This window comes from Gavialis gangeticus, unplaced genomic scaffold (genome assembly GCF_001723915.1).
Source record: "Gavialis gangeticus isolate Ggan-Ray unplaced genomic scaffold, GavGan_comp1, whole genome shotgun sequence".
Taxonomy (NCBI): domain Eukaryota; kingdom Metazoa; phylum Chordata; order Crocodylia; family Gavialidae; genus Gavialis; species Gavialis gangeticus.
This window is the reverse complement of record NW_017728996.1, coordinates 21,007,323-21,021,151: the sequence shown is the minus strand read 5'-3', so window position 1 is coordinate 21,021,151 and position 13,829 is coordinate 21,007,323. Positions and strand designations below refer to the sequence as shown.

Sequence of the window (13,829 nt, the reverse complement as noted above, 5' to 3'; positions counted from 1 at the left end):
TTTACTCTGGCATAACTGACACCCATCTTGCCATAAAAATCCAAGTTGAGATAAGGCTCTCTGGTTTTTACCACAGTGGGATTTAGTGAGACCAACCTCAGATTGGAGGTATAAGCACTGACTTCATATAGTTATAGCAAAGTCAGGCTTGCTTGTCCTGTATCTCCACTGTGATTTTAGAGGAAGTTAGATGCATATTGTAAACTTGTGTACATCTAAATGAAGTTGAAGTGATTTGGATCCTGCAAGGGCCTGCTAGTTGCCAATAGATTACGCTGTATGATTACTATCCAATTCCTGCAGTTCGTTCAGTAGAAAATTACTTTCCCACATACTCCTCCTCCTGTGCTCTTAGATGTGTCTTCCTTTTTGAACACTCCAGGCATGTGGAGAATATTCTGATAGTGTTTGAGTGATGTTATAGCAGTGATGGTTCAGGAATTATGCAAAAGACGAGTTTTTTGGGGGAGTGATATCTTTTATTGGACCAACTGTGTGCCTGGAATAAAGTTAGATGAGCTTTCAAAGACAAGGCATTCTGTATCAGATGACCTGATATATAATGTCTTGTCTTTTGAAAGCTTGTCTCGCTTTATTGGACCAATAGCATGGTTGGAATAAAAGATGTCACCCAAAAAAATCCCTGAGCATCTTCTGAGTGACTGTCATATACAATGAGATTATGTAACTGTTTCTTGTTGATGTTCCTAAATTTCAAGTTCCTGATCCTTCTTCATTGCCCCCGACCCCACCCCCACCTTCAGCACATGTAGTATTTCTGTCTGGATTTTTTTCACATGAGTAACGATTGCTACTGTTCTTTTGAGCTATAGCTGTATATGTATTTATATACTTGCTAGACCTTGAGCTTACTGGGACCTCATTATCTCTGCAAGCACACGTCCTGTAGCCTTTGCATACTGTCCCTCCCCTGGTCTGAAGCCTGCTGTTTCTGGGTGTGTGGGTTGCAGGGGATTCTGAATTCCACAGACTAGTTAAGAAGCCCCTTGTACAAGACTGAAGTGGGTACATGGTTGATGCAAAATGAATTTCATGTTCAGCCAGCATACATTATAAAGTACTAACATTACATCAGAATAAATTATTTTTGTAGCTTTCAAGGTAAGTGCTTCCAGCTTGCTTGCATGCATGCATGCATGTACACGTGTTCCAGAGAACAGTTTTGGACAGCCTCAGATAGGCACAAAGTTAGAGTGCAGCCCTTCTGTTGCCACTGTTTTAGTCTCCCCAGCATGGCAAATTAGCCCGGCCTGGGTTCCACACTGACGAGGATAGAGTGCTGCCAGTATCCGAGCTTGGGTATCTCTAAAGTACACTGCAGGCACTACTGTTGCTACAGTGGAGACATATCCACAGCTGTTAGAGTCCTTATATAACTTCTCTATGATAGCAGTGATTTGAGACAACAATTCAAACTACTTGGCTGCAATACGTATAATTGAAAAACCTTTAGGGAGCTAAAAAATTCTTTTCTAGCTTGTATGTTTTGGAAAAAACAAGCTTCAAAACCATTTAGCCAAATCAGCACGTGTATCTGCAGTAGATCTGTAAAGCTAGCTCTCTGGAATAATTGGTGCTCCTGGAACCTTGTTGCTGTATATGCAAAGTTTCATTTGTCTGACCTAGCACAGTAAAATAAATATTTTGTAATACAATATTAACACTGCTCTTTGGAACTATTTTCAATACAGTAAACAGATGTATCCAGTGCGCTTGATAATGGTTTTGTACAGTACGTATGTGCACGTGTCTGCATGCGTGCAGTGCGATATAACCCAGATGGCCTGCAGCCTACCTAATTTGCCGTAGGTTGCTAAGTGAAAAACAAGCTGCTTACTTCAAGGGAGGTAGCATTTCTACACTTACCTGGAGTGCAGCAGTGCTTCCACACACCTCATAGATACTTAAATTGAGGTGAGCCAAAGGGTTGTTTGTGGCCTGCTCCCAGCGCGCAGAGCCAATTTTGTGGGCATTTCGTGGTGGCCCCGCCGCTTGGCGCTGAATGGCAGAGAGGTCCCAGAGGCGAGGACGGATGAGGAGGCAGTCACTGTCTTGAGTTAAGATGACTGCCCATTGTGCTGCCCCGCCCCTCAGTGCTGATTGGCGGAGAGCCCCAAGTTGGGGGGAGGAGGGACAAGGGGGCTGCTATCTTGTCTGCTGCCCTTTGGACTTCCTGTGCCTACCCCTCATGGCAGTGAAGACTGCTGGCTCCCACTGTGGAGCCAGCATTTTAATTTCATTAAGTTTCTTTTTGTTGATTTCACAGTTTTTTGCTGACAATCCTGGATTTTGTGGTTTCTGCAAAATCTGTGAAACCATGAATTAAGTAGCTCCCTAGTGATGGAGGAACGGTGCCCTCTGAAGCCGTCAGCTGGAAGACCACAGCAGTCATGCAGAGCTGTGTGGTGTGGTTGGGATAGGTTCCTGGCTCATTTCAAGTCTCTAGTCTAGCAAGGGAAAAGTAACCAAACCCTGTGAATATTTTAGGCTCTACTGTAGAAGCTTGCATTTTAAAAATAAAAATATGACTTTTTTGTGGTCTGGGATATTTGGAGGATTGCTGAAATTTTCTTTAATTTTTAAATTGCTTAGCTTATATCAAAACTCACATTTGTGGCAAATTCAGTAAATTCATCTTGGAAAATGATGGGTTTTTTTTCGGTTGAGAGCCTAACAAGCACTTCTTGCTTGTTACATTTATATTTTGTTTAGTAAGTTTATAAAGGAGAATGTGTATAGATAGTGGAGAGTGACACATTATAATTTTTAAGTAGTAGAGTTGACTTGTGGAGATACTTAAAAATGAAACAGTGTCTAACAGTACAATCCTCCATTCTTTTAGGTGACATAATTAAAGCATCTGAGCTTGAGGGATATTTACGCAAACTGTACTGCAATGTACAAGTTTAATGGAACACTGTTCATCTTTATATTGCCGTAAACACTTCAGAGTTGAGAAACTGAAGGAATTTCAAAAATTTAGTTTATTTCTCACCATTCATCTTTACTACTTGCATTTGCTCAGCTGCATCAATAAATATTGAGTTGTCTTTTTTCCATTAGTTAATAGATTGTGTCTTTCATAGTAATATACAAGTGTACTGAATACAAAATAACACCAAGTAATATCCACTGAAAAGTAAATAATGGCTCATACAGGAACTGTTAAGGGAGTAGTTATATACTTCAATTGTTCAAGTATCAGTTTGGGAAAATAAAGTTAGCTATCAAGCAAACTACTACAAAATAGATGTAAACACAAAACCCAAATTAATAAAAGACTAATCAAACAAATACTAGGCAAAATAAATGAATATTTTTTCCAATAAATTAGTTCACTGTGGCTCTCGGAGGTACTTGTATTTGGGCACAGATTCAAAGGAATATTCAAATAGAAACATTTTTTTCCTTTGCTGGCTAAAAGTAATTCCTGTTTTTTCCTTTTTCTTTAATAACAACATTTTCTTAAATATTTTTATGCAAAAAAAAAAAAAGAAAGGACCAGGTGAGAGGGACGACGCCTCATTTCCCTAACCATGTACCTTTCGAAACATACATACTGGTGTCGTAAAATATACATAACATGAGTGATAATTGTATTCACCCAATAATGTTGATGTAATAAATATGCATATACTGTGGCATTGCATGTTTTACTGGCAGATATGGTGCCTGGATGAATTAAAATCATATAAAGTAGAGAGTGAGCTATAGAAAGTGTATCTTCAATGGTTTAGTTAACTTTTCTAAATACATTCTAATTTTCTTCCCTTGATTTAAAAAAAAAAAAAAAAAAAATGTAAAAGGCTCAGTAAGCTTACATTAATTTATTTATTTTCAGGTCGTGTATATGCTGTCTTGTCCAAAAGAGAAGGCAGAGTGTTACAAGAAGAGATGAAAGAGGGGACGGATGTGTTTATTATTAAGGCGGTGCTGCCAGTAGCAGAAAGCTTTGGTTTTGCTGATGAAATCAGGAAGAGAACGAGTGGCCTGGCGAGTCCACAGCTGGTCTTCAGCCATTGGGAGGTAAAAAAAAAAAAAAAAAAAAAAAAAAAAAGAAAAGAAAAAAAAAGGAAAAAGAAAAAAAGAACCCCAAACAAAACAAAACCTTCCCTTCTCTCCATCTGTTTTGGTGATCTATTTCCTGTAGATGTGGCAGAAAGGAATAATAAGGGGGAAAGGTTAAGTTTTGGTCAAGACATGCATTTTCTTCAAAATAAAGAGAGAAAGTAGCTTCTTTATTATTCTATTTTGCTTTTACAGATATGCTCTTCAGCAATACATATTTCTAACCCTTTTTGGAGGGTTTACATTTTTCTGCACAGTAAAATAAGTATTTTAGAAAACAAGATGACTTTTCAAATACATTTTTCCTGGAGTTTGTATGGTTTTGTTTTTCATGTAGATTCTGTAAGTGTTACCATTAGGTTAAGATGGGTCAATGAATATGAAGCATGGGATAGAAGTAATCTTTAATTGACTAGAAGACTTTTCTAGATCTCTACCACTGGTCTGGTAATTCAGTCAATATGCATTTATGTACCAGAAATCAGGACAAATAGATTGGGTCTTTCCAGATCAGATTGGTGGTGAGGATGCAAAAGTGTCTCAAACTAATTTCTTTTCCAGAGGAAACTATGTCCATCTTTTGGCATTTTGAAAATAAAGGGGGAGATGAAAGTGATGTCTCTTGAAAGGGACAATTGGAAGTGAGGAGTCTTCTAAGAAATGGAATCAGTTGAGAAATGCCTAGTCCTTTGTTGCCACCATACAGATAGTTGATCTTGAAGTACAGCAGACAGGGAAAGCTTTGAAAGTCAGCTCTTCTGTTCAAAAGGAACAATAATGCATAGCAGAAAGAGTCAGAAGACCCACTGATGGTACTAAAAGCAGGTTAAGGAGGAACGAGAGTCAGCAAGTTTAAGTCACTCATTTAAACTTTATATTTCAAAAAAATTAGCTGAAGTGTAGGGTTTTTTGATCATTTATTTTTCGTTTCATGTATTTTGAAGTACAGACTTCAAAGACTTTGATAAATGGATTAAAAGGCCTAATTTTTATTGCATCATTTGCTGAGTTGCTATTTTGTGACTTCATAAATCAACTCTCCCCTGTGTAGTACAAATGAGATCTATTTCTTACAGTGATAACGTACTACAAGGTTGCCAGCTATCATCTGTAGACCACTTTGTCTATTTGATGGTCCATAAAGAGCGAGCAGGTCACATGATGCTGGCTGGTGCTTATTTCCAGCTGATAGATTGCCTTGGAAGGCAGTAGATTACATTATATACTTTTATTGTGTTTCTTTTCTAGAAGCAATTGCTGTAGTAGGTTTGGAACAATGATATGATGGCCAATAGAAAGGAAGGAGGGTCCAGGCAATTGCCACTGAGATCCGCAACAAGTTTGGACACCTGATCTAGAACATTTGGGAAACTACTTTTTAAATGCTTCTCAGTGATGGCTTCTGCTATCACAAAATGCAGTGTGCCAGGAGCTTTATTGTTCTATTTCAGGATCAGTCCTGTTCTCATCTCAGCCTCTATAATTTAGCATTCCATACATTTATCCTAGTGTACAAGCTATACACTAAAATGTAGAAAAGAAGGGAAAAGGCTGAGATCTTCAGCTTCATAGAGAGGCAGAGAAGTGTAGATGATGTGTGGGTTAACACTAATAAAGGAAGAATTAAAGTTAAAATGGAGAGCAGAATAGAAAAAAATCATGGGAAAGAAAAAAGCTAAAAGTAATAGAAAGGGAAGACATAGACCAAAAACCTCAAATGAGACAGCTTTAGGGATGTGTGGATCCATCACAAATTTGGTTCTCCAAACACAGTGGCTAGAAACCCTTGTGGGAAGTGGTTTGCAGCTTTGGGAGCACTCATTTGAAGTGCAGCTGATAACAGATGTGGCTGGTCTCCTATGTAAGAAGACAGAACTGCCTCCACTATTGGTGTTCGAGAGGTGTGTATCGTTTTGGAAGTCACCAGTTCTGAAACGTACAACTTCTGTGTTCACACTAAATACATGCATGTGTCTGTAAACACCCTGATTTTTCTCAGTTGCATGGTAAAAAGTGTTTATGCATAACACGTGTACACAGTTTCTTCAACTGAGCCACAGTTTTTGTAATTGCTTGCACAAATTTCCAGTCACAAAAATAAAATTGCGAAAGTTACAAAAATGAGGGCCAAACTGTCTGAGGCAAATGTTCTCTGGCACCACGTGTGCACTGATCCTTGGTATTTTACTGTGGGTTTTTTTAGTTTTGATGGAAGAGAGAACCTGGTTTGTGTGTCAAAGCAGAAGGGACATATGTCCCCCTCTACATGTTATATAAGTGTGATGCAAGTAACTGGCTAATTATGCAGATGCCTTGTGACCAGGTACACATGCCAAGTACTTACCACACCATAAAAAGTACTATAAAGTACTAAAGGAGGCAGTTATATTAACTTTGTAGCTGGCTGCTATGAAGCTTTAATTTTCACATTTTAGCAGGGTCTCCCCTGTGGCTGGAAGCCCTGTCAGTTTGATGGGGTTCCCAGCCAAAGGGGTGCACCAGACCCAGCCAGGGCTGGGAGTCCTGCACTTAAGCGGACTCTCAGCCCTAGCAGCTGCTGACTCTGAGTCCTGGCAGCACCCCACAATGGCAAGAACCCAGAATCCTGCAGTTGTGGACACTAGGAGCAGGCAACTGTGGGGTGCAGCTATGATTTCCAACCCCCAGGGGTGCAGAGAGACCCCAGGGCTGGGAAATTGCAGCCTCTGTGTTCTTCTCTTCTCAGGGGTTCCCCACACTCCTAGGGCTGAAAGATCGCAGCAGCTGCATCTCCCAGCCATGGGGGGAGCGTGGGGCACCCCCACATCTGGGCACCCCTTGCAGCTGAAGGGAATCCCAGGTGCAGCAACTTGCTCTTTGCTGGTGCTTTGGGGAGCCCAGGATTAGGGTCTCCCTGTACTGGCAGTAAGGTGCTATAGGATCTAATGTGCGATCCCACAGTCACGCTTCCTGCCACGCAGGTGTGACATGGCAAAAGGTGCTATTGTGTTGATCGCACATTAGATCCCATTGTGCCTTAACTTGCATGTGTAGAGGGGGCCTATAAATCACTTTCTGTAGTTTTGTCAGGTTTTTTTTCTTTGAAGTTTAGTCCATATTTAGACTCGTTTGTGAAAATATTTTAAGTGTATGCCTAATTGTGGAGGTACTGGAAACCCATGATATCCAAGCCCAGTTTAGTAAAATAATGTTCCCTCTATGTGGTTTGTAGCTGCAATGACTTGACAAAAGCAGTTTCAACGTTGTAGTGGCTTGGAGATGAGCTTATAGTGTTTGTCCTGTGCATTTCTTACCTGATCAGCTTTTTAGTAACTCAATAAGCCATCAAGAAGCACTGATTAAAAAAAATTATGGCTAAATTATATTATGTTTAAGCAGATCCCAGTCGAAAAATGAATATCTGCAAATATATTAAGAAAAAAATTACAGCCTCTAAATTTGCCTCCTCAGTCTGGAACCTGACACAAGGCTGCCTATGAGAATATAGAAAAATGTCTTTGAATAATAACTGCTGCTCCCCAGATTTAATATTAAAATGTTTGTAATATGTTTTGTCAAAGCTGGTATTGGAGTATTTTGGCCTCCAGTATGTAAAGAGGCAGGAATGTGTTGGTGGAATACAGAGGGAATTTTGAGTGGCTTTTAGCAAACACAAAAATCGAGGCTTGAGAGGGAATTTTAATTAGTCCAAATATTAAAAGTTAAGGATCATCAAAGAAGTGACTGTAAATATGTCACCTTTCTAAGCAGATCTGCTTTTTGTCCGTTCAGAGTAATTTTCACTTATTTTTCTGAAAAAAAAGAACTTTTTCCTATGCTGATGGCTCTGTTGGCTCGCAGCAGTGGTGGGAGAGGGAGTGAATTCTACTCGCACGTCAACAGAATTGTTAAATAAGTACCATTTGCAGAAGCTCTACTGGTGGTGCATTGTACGTGCCAGAAAAAACATAGCTTGTCCTTTAGAACCTGGGAGATATTTGCAAGGCTGGCAGTCTTTTTGCTAAGGAAACTAACAAAATATGATTAAAAATTAAGATGGCATTCACCCCTATCACATATAGAATGACTCTGCATGGTACTCCCACACTTTAAATACCAAATCAGGTTTGGTAAATTGCCTCTTTCCCATTTTGGTTGGTAAGTGCTGATTATGAGTGCAGTTTTTATTTGAATCATTATTATTGTAAGACGTTTTGATTTTCATTTGCATGGATTCCACTCCCTGGGCATATGTATTATGATACACATTTTTAATTAGAAGATCCCATGCTGTCTTTTCCCACTGGACCCTGTCCCTCCGTATAGACAATGCTGAGCTACTGAGGCATTCATTCAATATTTTGTCATCCTTCAATTTGTGGGCACTGCCTTAGTAACTGCACACCCTTTAAACCCCATGGTGAATACTGAATTGTTCATATCCTCCTGATCTCTTCTGAGGTGTTCATCTTTGTAGTGTCCGAGTTGTTCCCATTCTTGTAGCACCTGAGTGCATCACAGTCGTAAATGAATTTACCAGTGTATACAGTGAAAAACAAAAGGAGTATTATCTCCAGCTTACAGATGGGGAAAATGTGATAAAGATATTTTCCTGGGGCTATGCAGTGCATCAGATTAGACAACGTATAGTAATATTCCATGCTCACTGATGTTGGCATGGTGCCAAAATTTTGTTTCAGTATAAGAAAATGGAAGCAATGATTTTTTTTTAGCAATTTAACTGCTAAATTTGAAGAGAATTTTAGGGAACGCAGTAAAAACACTTCTCTAGTCTGAGCTTTTTTAGCAACAACTGTCGACAACAGTTACAGAAAAAGGAGCTACTACAGTTTCCTGGAAGAAGGTGCAGGATTTTTTTTGGAATGGAAGGTGATAGACCACCCTACTAGCTCCCCTTCTTGGTTGAGGTTGTACCGGTATTTGTATTTAAACTTCAAATCTTCATACACCATTCAATTAGAAAACTCAAAATTCATGCCCTCATGTTAGACAAATCTCAGGGCATGTCTTACATTATCCTCACATTGTCTTTTTTCCACGGTTTTTGACACTTTTAATCATTGTCTCTTGAACTTTTTCCCATTTATTTCTTTATAACTTATGATTTCTTAGGGAGGCATTTATTGAGCCCCTAATGGGATGTGGTTTGCATTGACAGCCAGATTCAGATCTTTTATGTCCAAAGAATAAGTGTGTCCTCTGCATGTTGATTTCACTTACTCTGTGCACTGTACTGATGAACTCTCTGATTATTTACCAGTGAATCTGTTTTGAGATAAAAATAGTTTTAAAATTAGTCCTTTGCTAGGGTTTTTCTTGTCCTGAATTATCTTAGTAATGGGGGAGAGGGAGTGGAGGATATGCAGATTTTCAAACAGCTACAATTCATTGAAACTTTTTTGCCTGGGCTTTGCCTGAATAAATTAGATTACCTTTGAACTAAAGTATTAATTGTTTAATCTGATTCTTCTGACACACAAAGAAGAAACAAGTCATTAATACAGATAGGTTTTTAATTAAACTAGCTTTATATTGTAAATGCATCAGATAATCATTATTTTTCCTCCCCAGCTAATGCATTTCCAGGCTGTAATTCAGTTAGTTGAAATGAGTCAGCAGTGTCAGAGAAGTACTGTACATGTCTTGAGTTCACTCCTAAGGTACTTGGCCCATAGTGGTCATTGCTCTTCAAGATTTTATAGTTGCCTGCAACCAGCTTTCAGCAGCACATTCCAGCTGCTTTGCACTGCTCCAGTCATTTATAGGAGCTGTAAACCCATCTCAGCTGACCTCTTTGCTTTTGGCTACCTTGTGTTGCAAAGCAGTCAAAAGGTACAGAGGTATCTGGACATTATTTATAGTGTAAATTATTTTGGATTAATATTTTATATCTCCGCAATCTGTGAAAGATATCGTGGCAACATGCTGTTTTCATTGCTTGTTTAGTGTTTGTATATGAACAACTTTATTACCTCCTTGCAATGATTCATCCAACAGCTATTAATGTGCACTTCTGTGTCTATGGTCTGAGATTAGAATAAACTGATTTTTAAAGATAGATTAGTTATCATAGTGTTACTGCCAGGCAGTGTTAAGTTTGCGTGGGCAACTTTAATTGTATTCAATTTCCTTAGTTTACCTACAATTCTTTGAATATAAACTTAAGTCTGATTTTAATGGGTTTTTAATGGTTAGCTTGTAATAATTACAATGTTTGAAACTCTCTTATCCTTAAATTACTGATATGCATCCTTCACTTTAATGTATGTTTGCATGACCATATACTAAAAAAAACACTTATTATATTCCAGCTAGCTCTGCAACTAGCTCTAAATACATGCCTACTTCTTGCTCTTCCCTCCATATGTCCTACTTGAGGCCTTTCAATTGTTTGCTACACCCCTTTGTTTTTACTTGTTGTTGACTGTAAAGGTTTTTTGGGACAGGCTTTCTTATGACTCTGACTGTACAGTGCCTAAAACAATAGAAACGTTGATTGATTTTGAGAAGTATACATGTTACTACAATACAAATATGGAATGTGTGTCTGTAAATATTAGCTGGTTTCTGGGCATCTGCAGAAAAGCTAGGGCCATCCATTGGTTAAAAAGGTCTAAAAGTAGACATTTCTACTAAATTACATATTCCAAATGGGTTATGATTTGGCTGATTCATACTGTTCCTTTTCATAGAATCATAGGAAATTAGGGTTGGAAGGGACCTCAGGAAGTTGTCTAGTCCAATGCCCTGCTCAAAGCAGGACCATCCCCAACTAGATCCTTCCAGCCAGGGCTTTGTTGAGCCAGGCCTTAAAAACCTCCAAGGATAGAGATCGCACCACCTCTCTAGGTAACCTGTTCCAGTGCTTCACCATCCTCCGAGTGAGAATTTTTCCTAATGTCTAACCTAAACTTCCCTTGCTGCAACTTGAGACCATTGCTCCTTATTCTATCATCTGCCACCACTGAGAACAGTTCAGCTCCGTCCTCTTTGGAACCCCTCTTCAGTAGTTGAAGGCTGCTACCAAATCCCCCTTCAGTCCCCTCTTCTGCAGGCTAAATAAGCCCAATTACCTTAGCCTCTCCTCAGAAGTTATGTGCTCCAGCCCCCTAACCATTTTTGTTGCCCTCTTCTGGACTGCCTCCAACTTGTCCACATACTTTCAGTAGTGGGGGGCCCAAAACTGGCCACGGTACTCCAGATGTGGCCTCACCAGTGCTGAATACAGTGGAATAATTATTTCCCTCAAACTGTTGGCAACACTCCTACTAATGCAGCCCAGTATGCTTTTAGCCCTCTTGGCAACAAGGGCACACTGTTGACTCATATCCAGCTTCTTGTCTACTGTAACCCCCAAGTCCTTTTCTGCAGAGCTGCTGCTTAGCCAGTTGGTCACAAGCCTGTAGCAGGTACGTAGGATTGTTCCATCCTAAGTGCAGGACTTTGCACTTGTCCTTTTTGAACTTCATAAGATTTCTTTTGTCCCAATCTTTCAAATTGTTTAGGTCACTCTGAATTCTGGCTTTACCTGCCAACGTGTCTATTATTACCCCCAGCTTGATGTTATCTGCAAACTGGCTGAGGGTGCACTCCATCCCATCTTCCAGATCATTAATGAAGATATTGAACAAAACCAGCCCCAGGACCAATCCCTGAGGTACCCCACTTGATACCAGGTGCTAACTAGACATTGAGCCATTGAAGTCATTGGACTCCTTTTTCAGCCTAGTAATCCAGCCAGTTTTCTATCCATAGTTTCATAGTTTCATAGAATCTTATAGTCTGTTCATCCAACCCATATTTCCTTAGCTTGCTTGTGAGAATGCTATAGGAAAAGCCTTGCTAAATTCAAAGTAAAGCACTTCCACTGCTTTCCCCACATCCACAGAGCTGTTCATCTCATAGAAGGTGAGGCCAGGCTGGTCAGGCATGACTTGCTCCCGGTGAATCCATGCTGACTATTTCTGATCACTTAATTCTTCTCCAAGTGCTTAGAAATGGATTCCTTGAGGACCTGCTATGTGCTATTTTTCTGGGGGGTGAGGTGAGACTGACTGGTCTGTAGTTCCCTGGGTCCTCCTTCCGTTTCTTAAAGATGGGCGCTATATTTGCCCTTTTCTAATCATCTGGGACTTCCCCCAATTGCCACGAGTTTTCAGAGATAACGGCAAGCATCTCTGCAATTGCATCAGTCATGCAAGCTATCCCACCAAGTCTCTATGGGATTCATGTGACTCTATCTGAATTCTTTAGAGTAGGATTAGCTAAATATTATAATAGTATCTAGAACTTACTGTAAAGTCCTGGAAAAAAGGACTGGTTAAAGATGATTTGAATGGAGTAAAATAGGGATGCCGCTATTTTTACTGTACTCTGCAGCAGTGCCATCAAGCAGGGAGCTCTGTTTCATGTAGGCAAATCAAAACTGTACCTCTTTTCTTAAGTTATGTTGCAATGTAGATAGAATGTGGGATTTAATATGGAAATTATTTGGTGAGGTTGTCTGGCTAGCTGTGCAAGAGTTTAGACAAGTAATCATAATAGCCTAACCTTAAAGTCTGTGAGTGTGTAGCAGACTGAACTTTAACTTTAAATGCATGATTATGCTGATGGTCATTTCAACACTTAGGTGGAGTTTGTAAGAAAGTGACTTTGAACTGTTCGTGAGTATTTCTTCAGTTTAGGAATATTAAAATGTTGGTTGTCTACTTGAACAGCTTGAACTGTTAGGCTGTTTTTAAATAAATAAGTGATGGTGTGTTCCTTGAGCTGATTTTGGGACAACACTGTTCTATTTAAAGTATGATTAAAATGGTTTGTCTCCTCCTCTTTTTACATTTGTTAAATATTTCAGAGAGGAAAAGTTATAAAAAGCTCCATAAATAGTATCTTCTGTTTTTCAGTTCCTTAGCTCTTGCTTGTACTTAGTAATTGAAAAGCAAAAGTGAGAAACCTTTTGGGGTAGATTGAGGTAGAGGTTAAGATGAGGGTCTTCAGCAAAAAATCTTCATGCAATCTACTCTTAAAAGGTTTAGTTTGGAGGCAGGTGGGAGAGCAAGTCCTGAATGATGACTTGTAGAAGTAATTATCTTCCCAGCTGAAACAAGGAAGTAGGTTTAAAGAGCAAAGCCAAATAGTTCAGATAGAAGACTTAAATGTTAATTAATTTTACCAGATGAAATAGGGACGGAGGGAGTGGGGGGAGGTGAAGATTCAAGGAGAATGGGAACAAGGGACTGAGGTGTAACTGGGAACTTTCCTAGGGGTAGGGACAGACATTACACACAAACCTGTTTAAATCATCAGAAACTGGATTAAACCTGTAACAGAACAGACGTTCAGTGCACATAAACCAGTTCGAAAATGCCTGAAACCAGTTTGAGATAAACCTGGTTGAATGTAGTATCAGACTTAACTGATTTGGCTCAAAACGGGTTATGCAGTGTCTGTCCCAGACCCCTTGCTGGTTTAAGTTAAATCAGTCCCCCAGCATCCCAGCATGCTCTCTGGGCTGGGTGGGGCTCTTTGCTCCACAGCAGAGCTGGCCCCTCCCCTCCCCTTCCCTCCCTCACTGGAGTTTGACACAAACTGGCAGGCACAGCGGGGTCTGCTGGCTTCCCCGTGCCCCCACCCCCATCCCCCTCTCACCAGTCGCTGCTTAAGCAGAGATCCGTTCCTCCTCTCTGCCTAAGCAGGGACTGTAGCCAGTATGTGGTATGCTAGCTAATGCTGAGAGGTGC

General features: G+C 39.9%; 1 protein-coding gene across 2 annotated transcripts in view; it reads left to right on the top strand.

The window, feature by feature from the left end:
- Window positions 1–13,829, top strand: part of EFL1 (elongation factor like GTPase 1) — a 384,491-nt gene that overhangs the window by 170,127 nt on the left and 200,535 nt on the right. For both annotated transcript variants that reach the window (XM_019504107.1, XM_019504108.1), the window contains one exon: window positions 3,863–4,047. In XM_019504107.1, coding sequence (XP_019359652.1) covers window positions 3,863–4,047 — 185 coding nt within the window. The remainder of the gene's footprint in view (window positions 1–3,862; window positions 4,048–13,829) is intronic.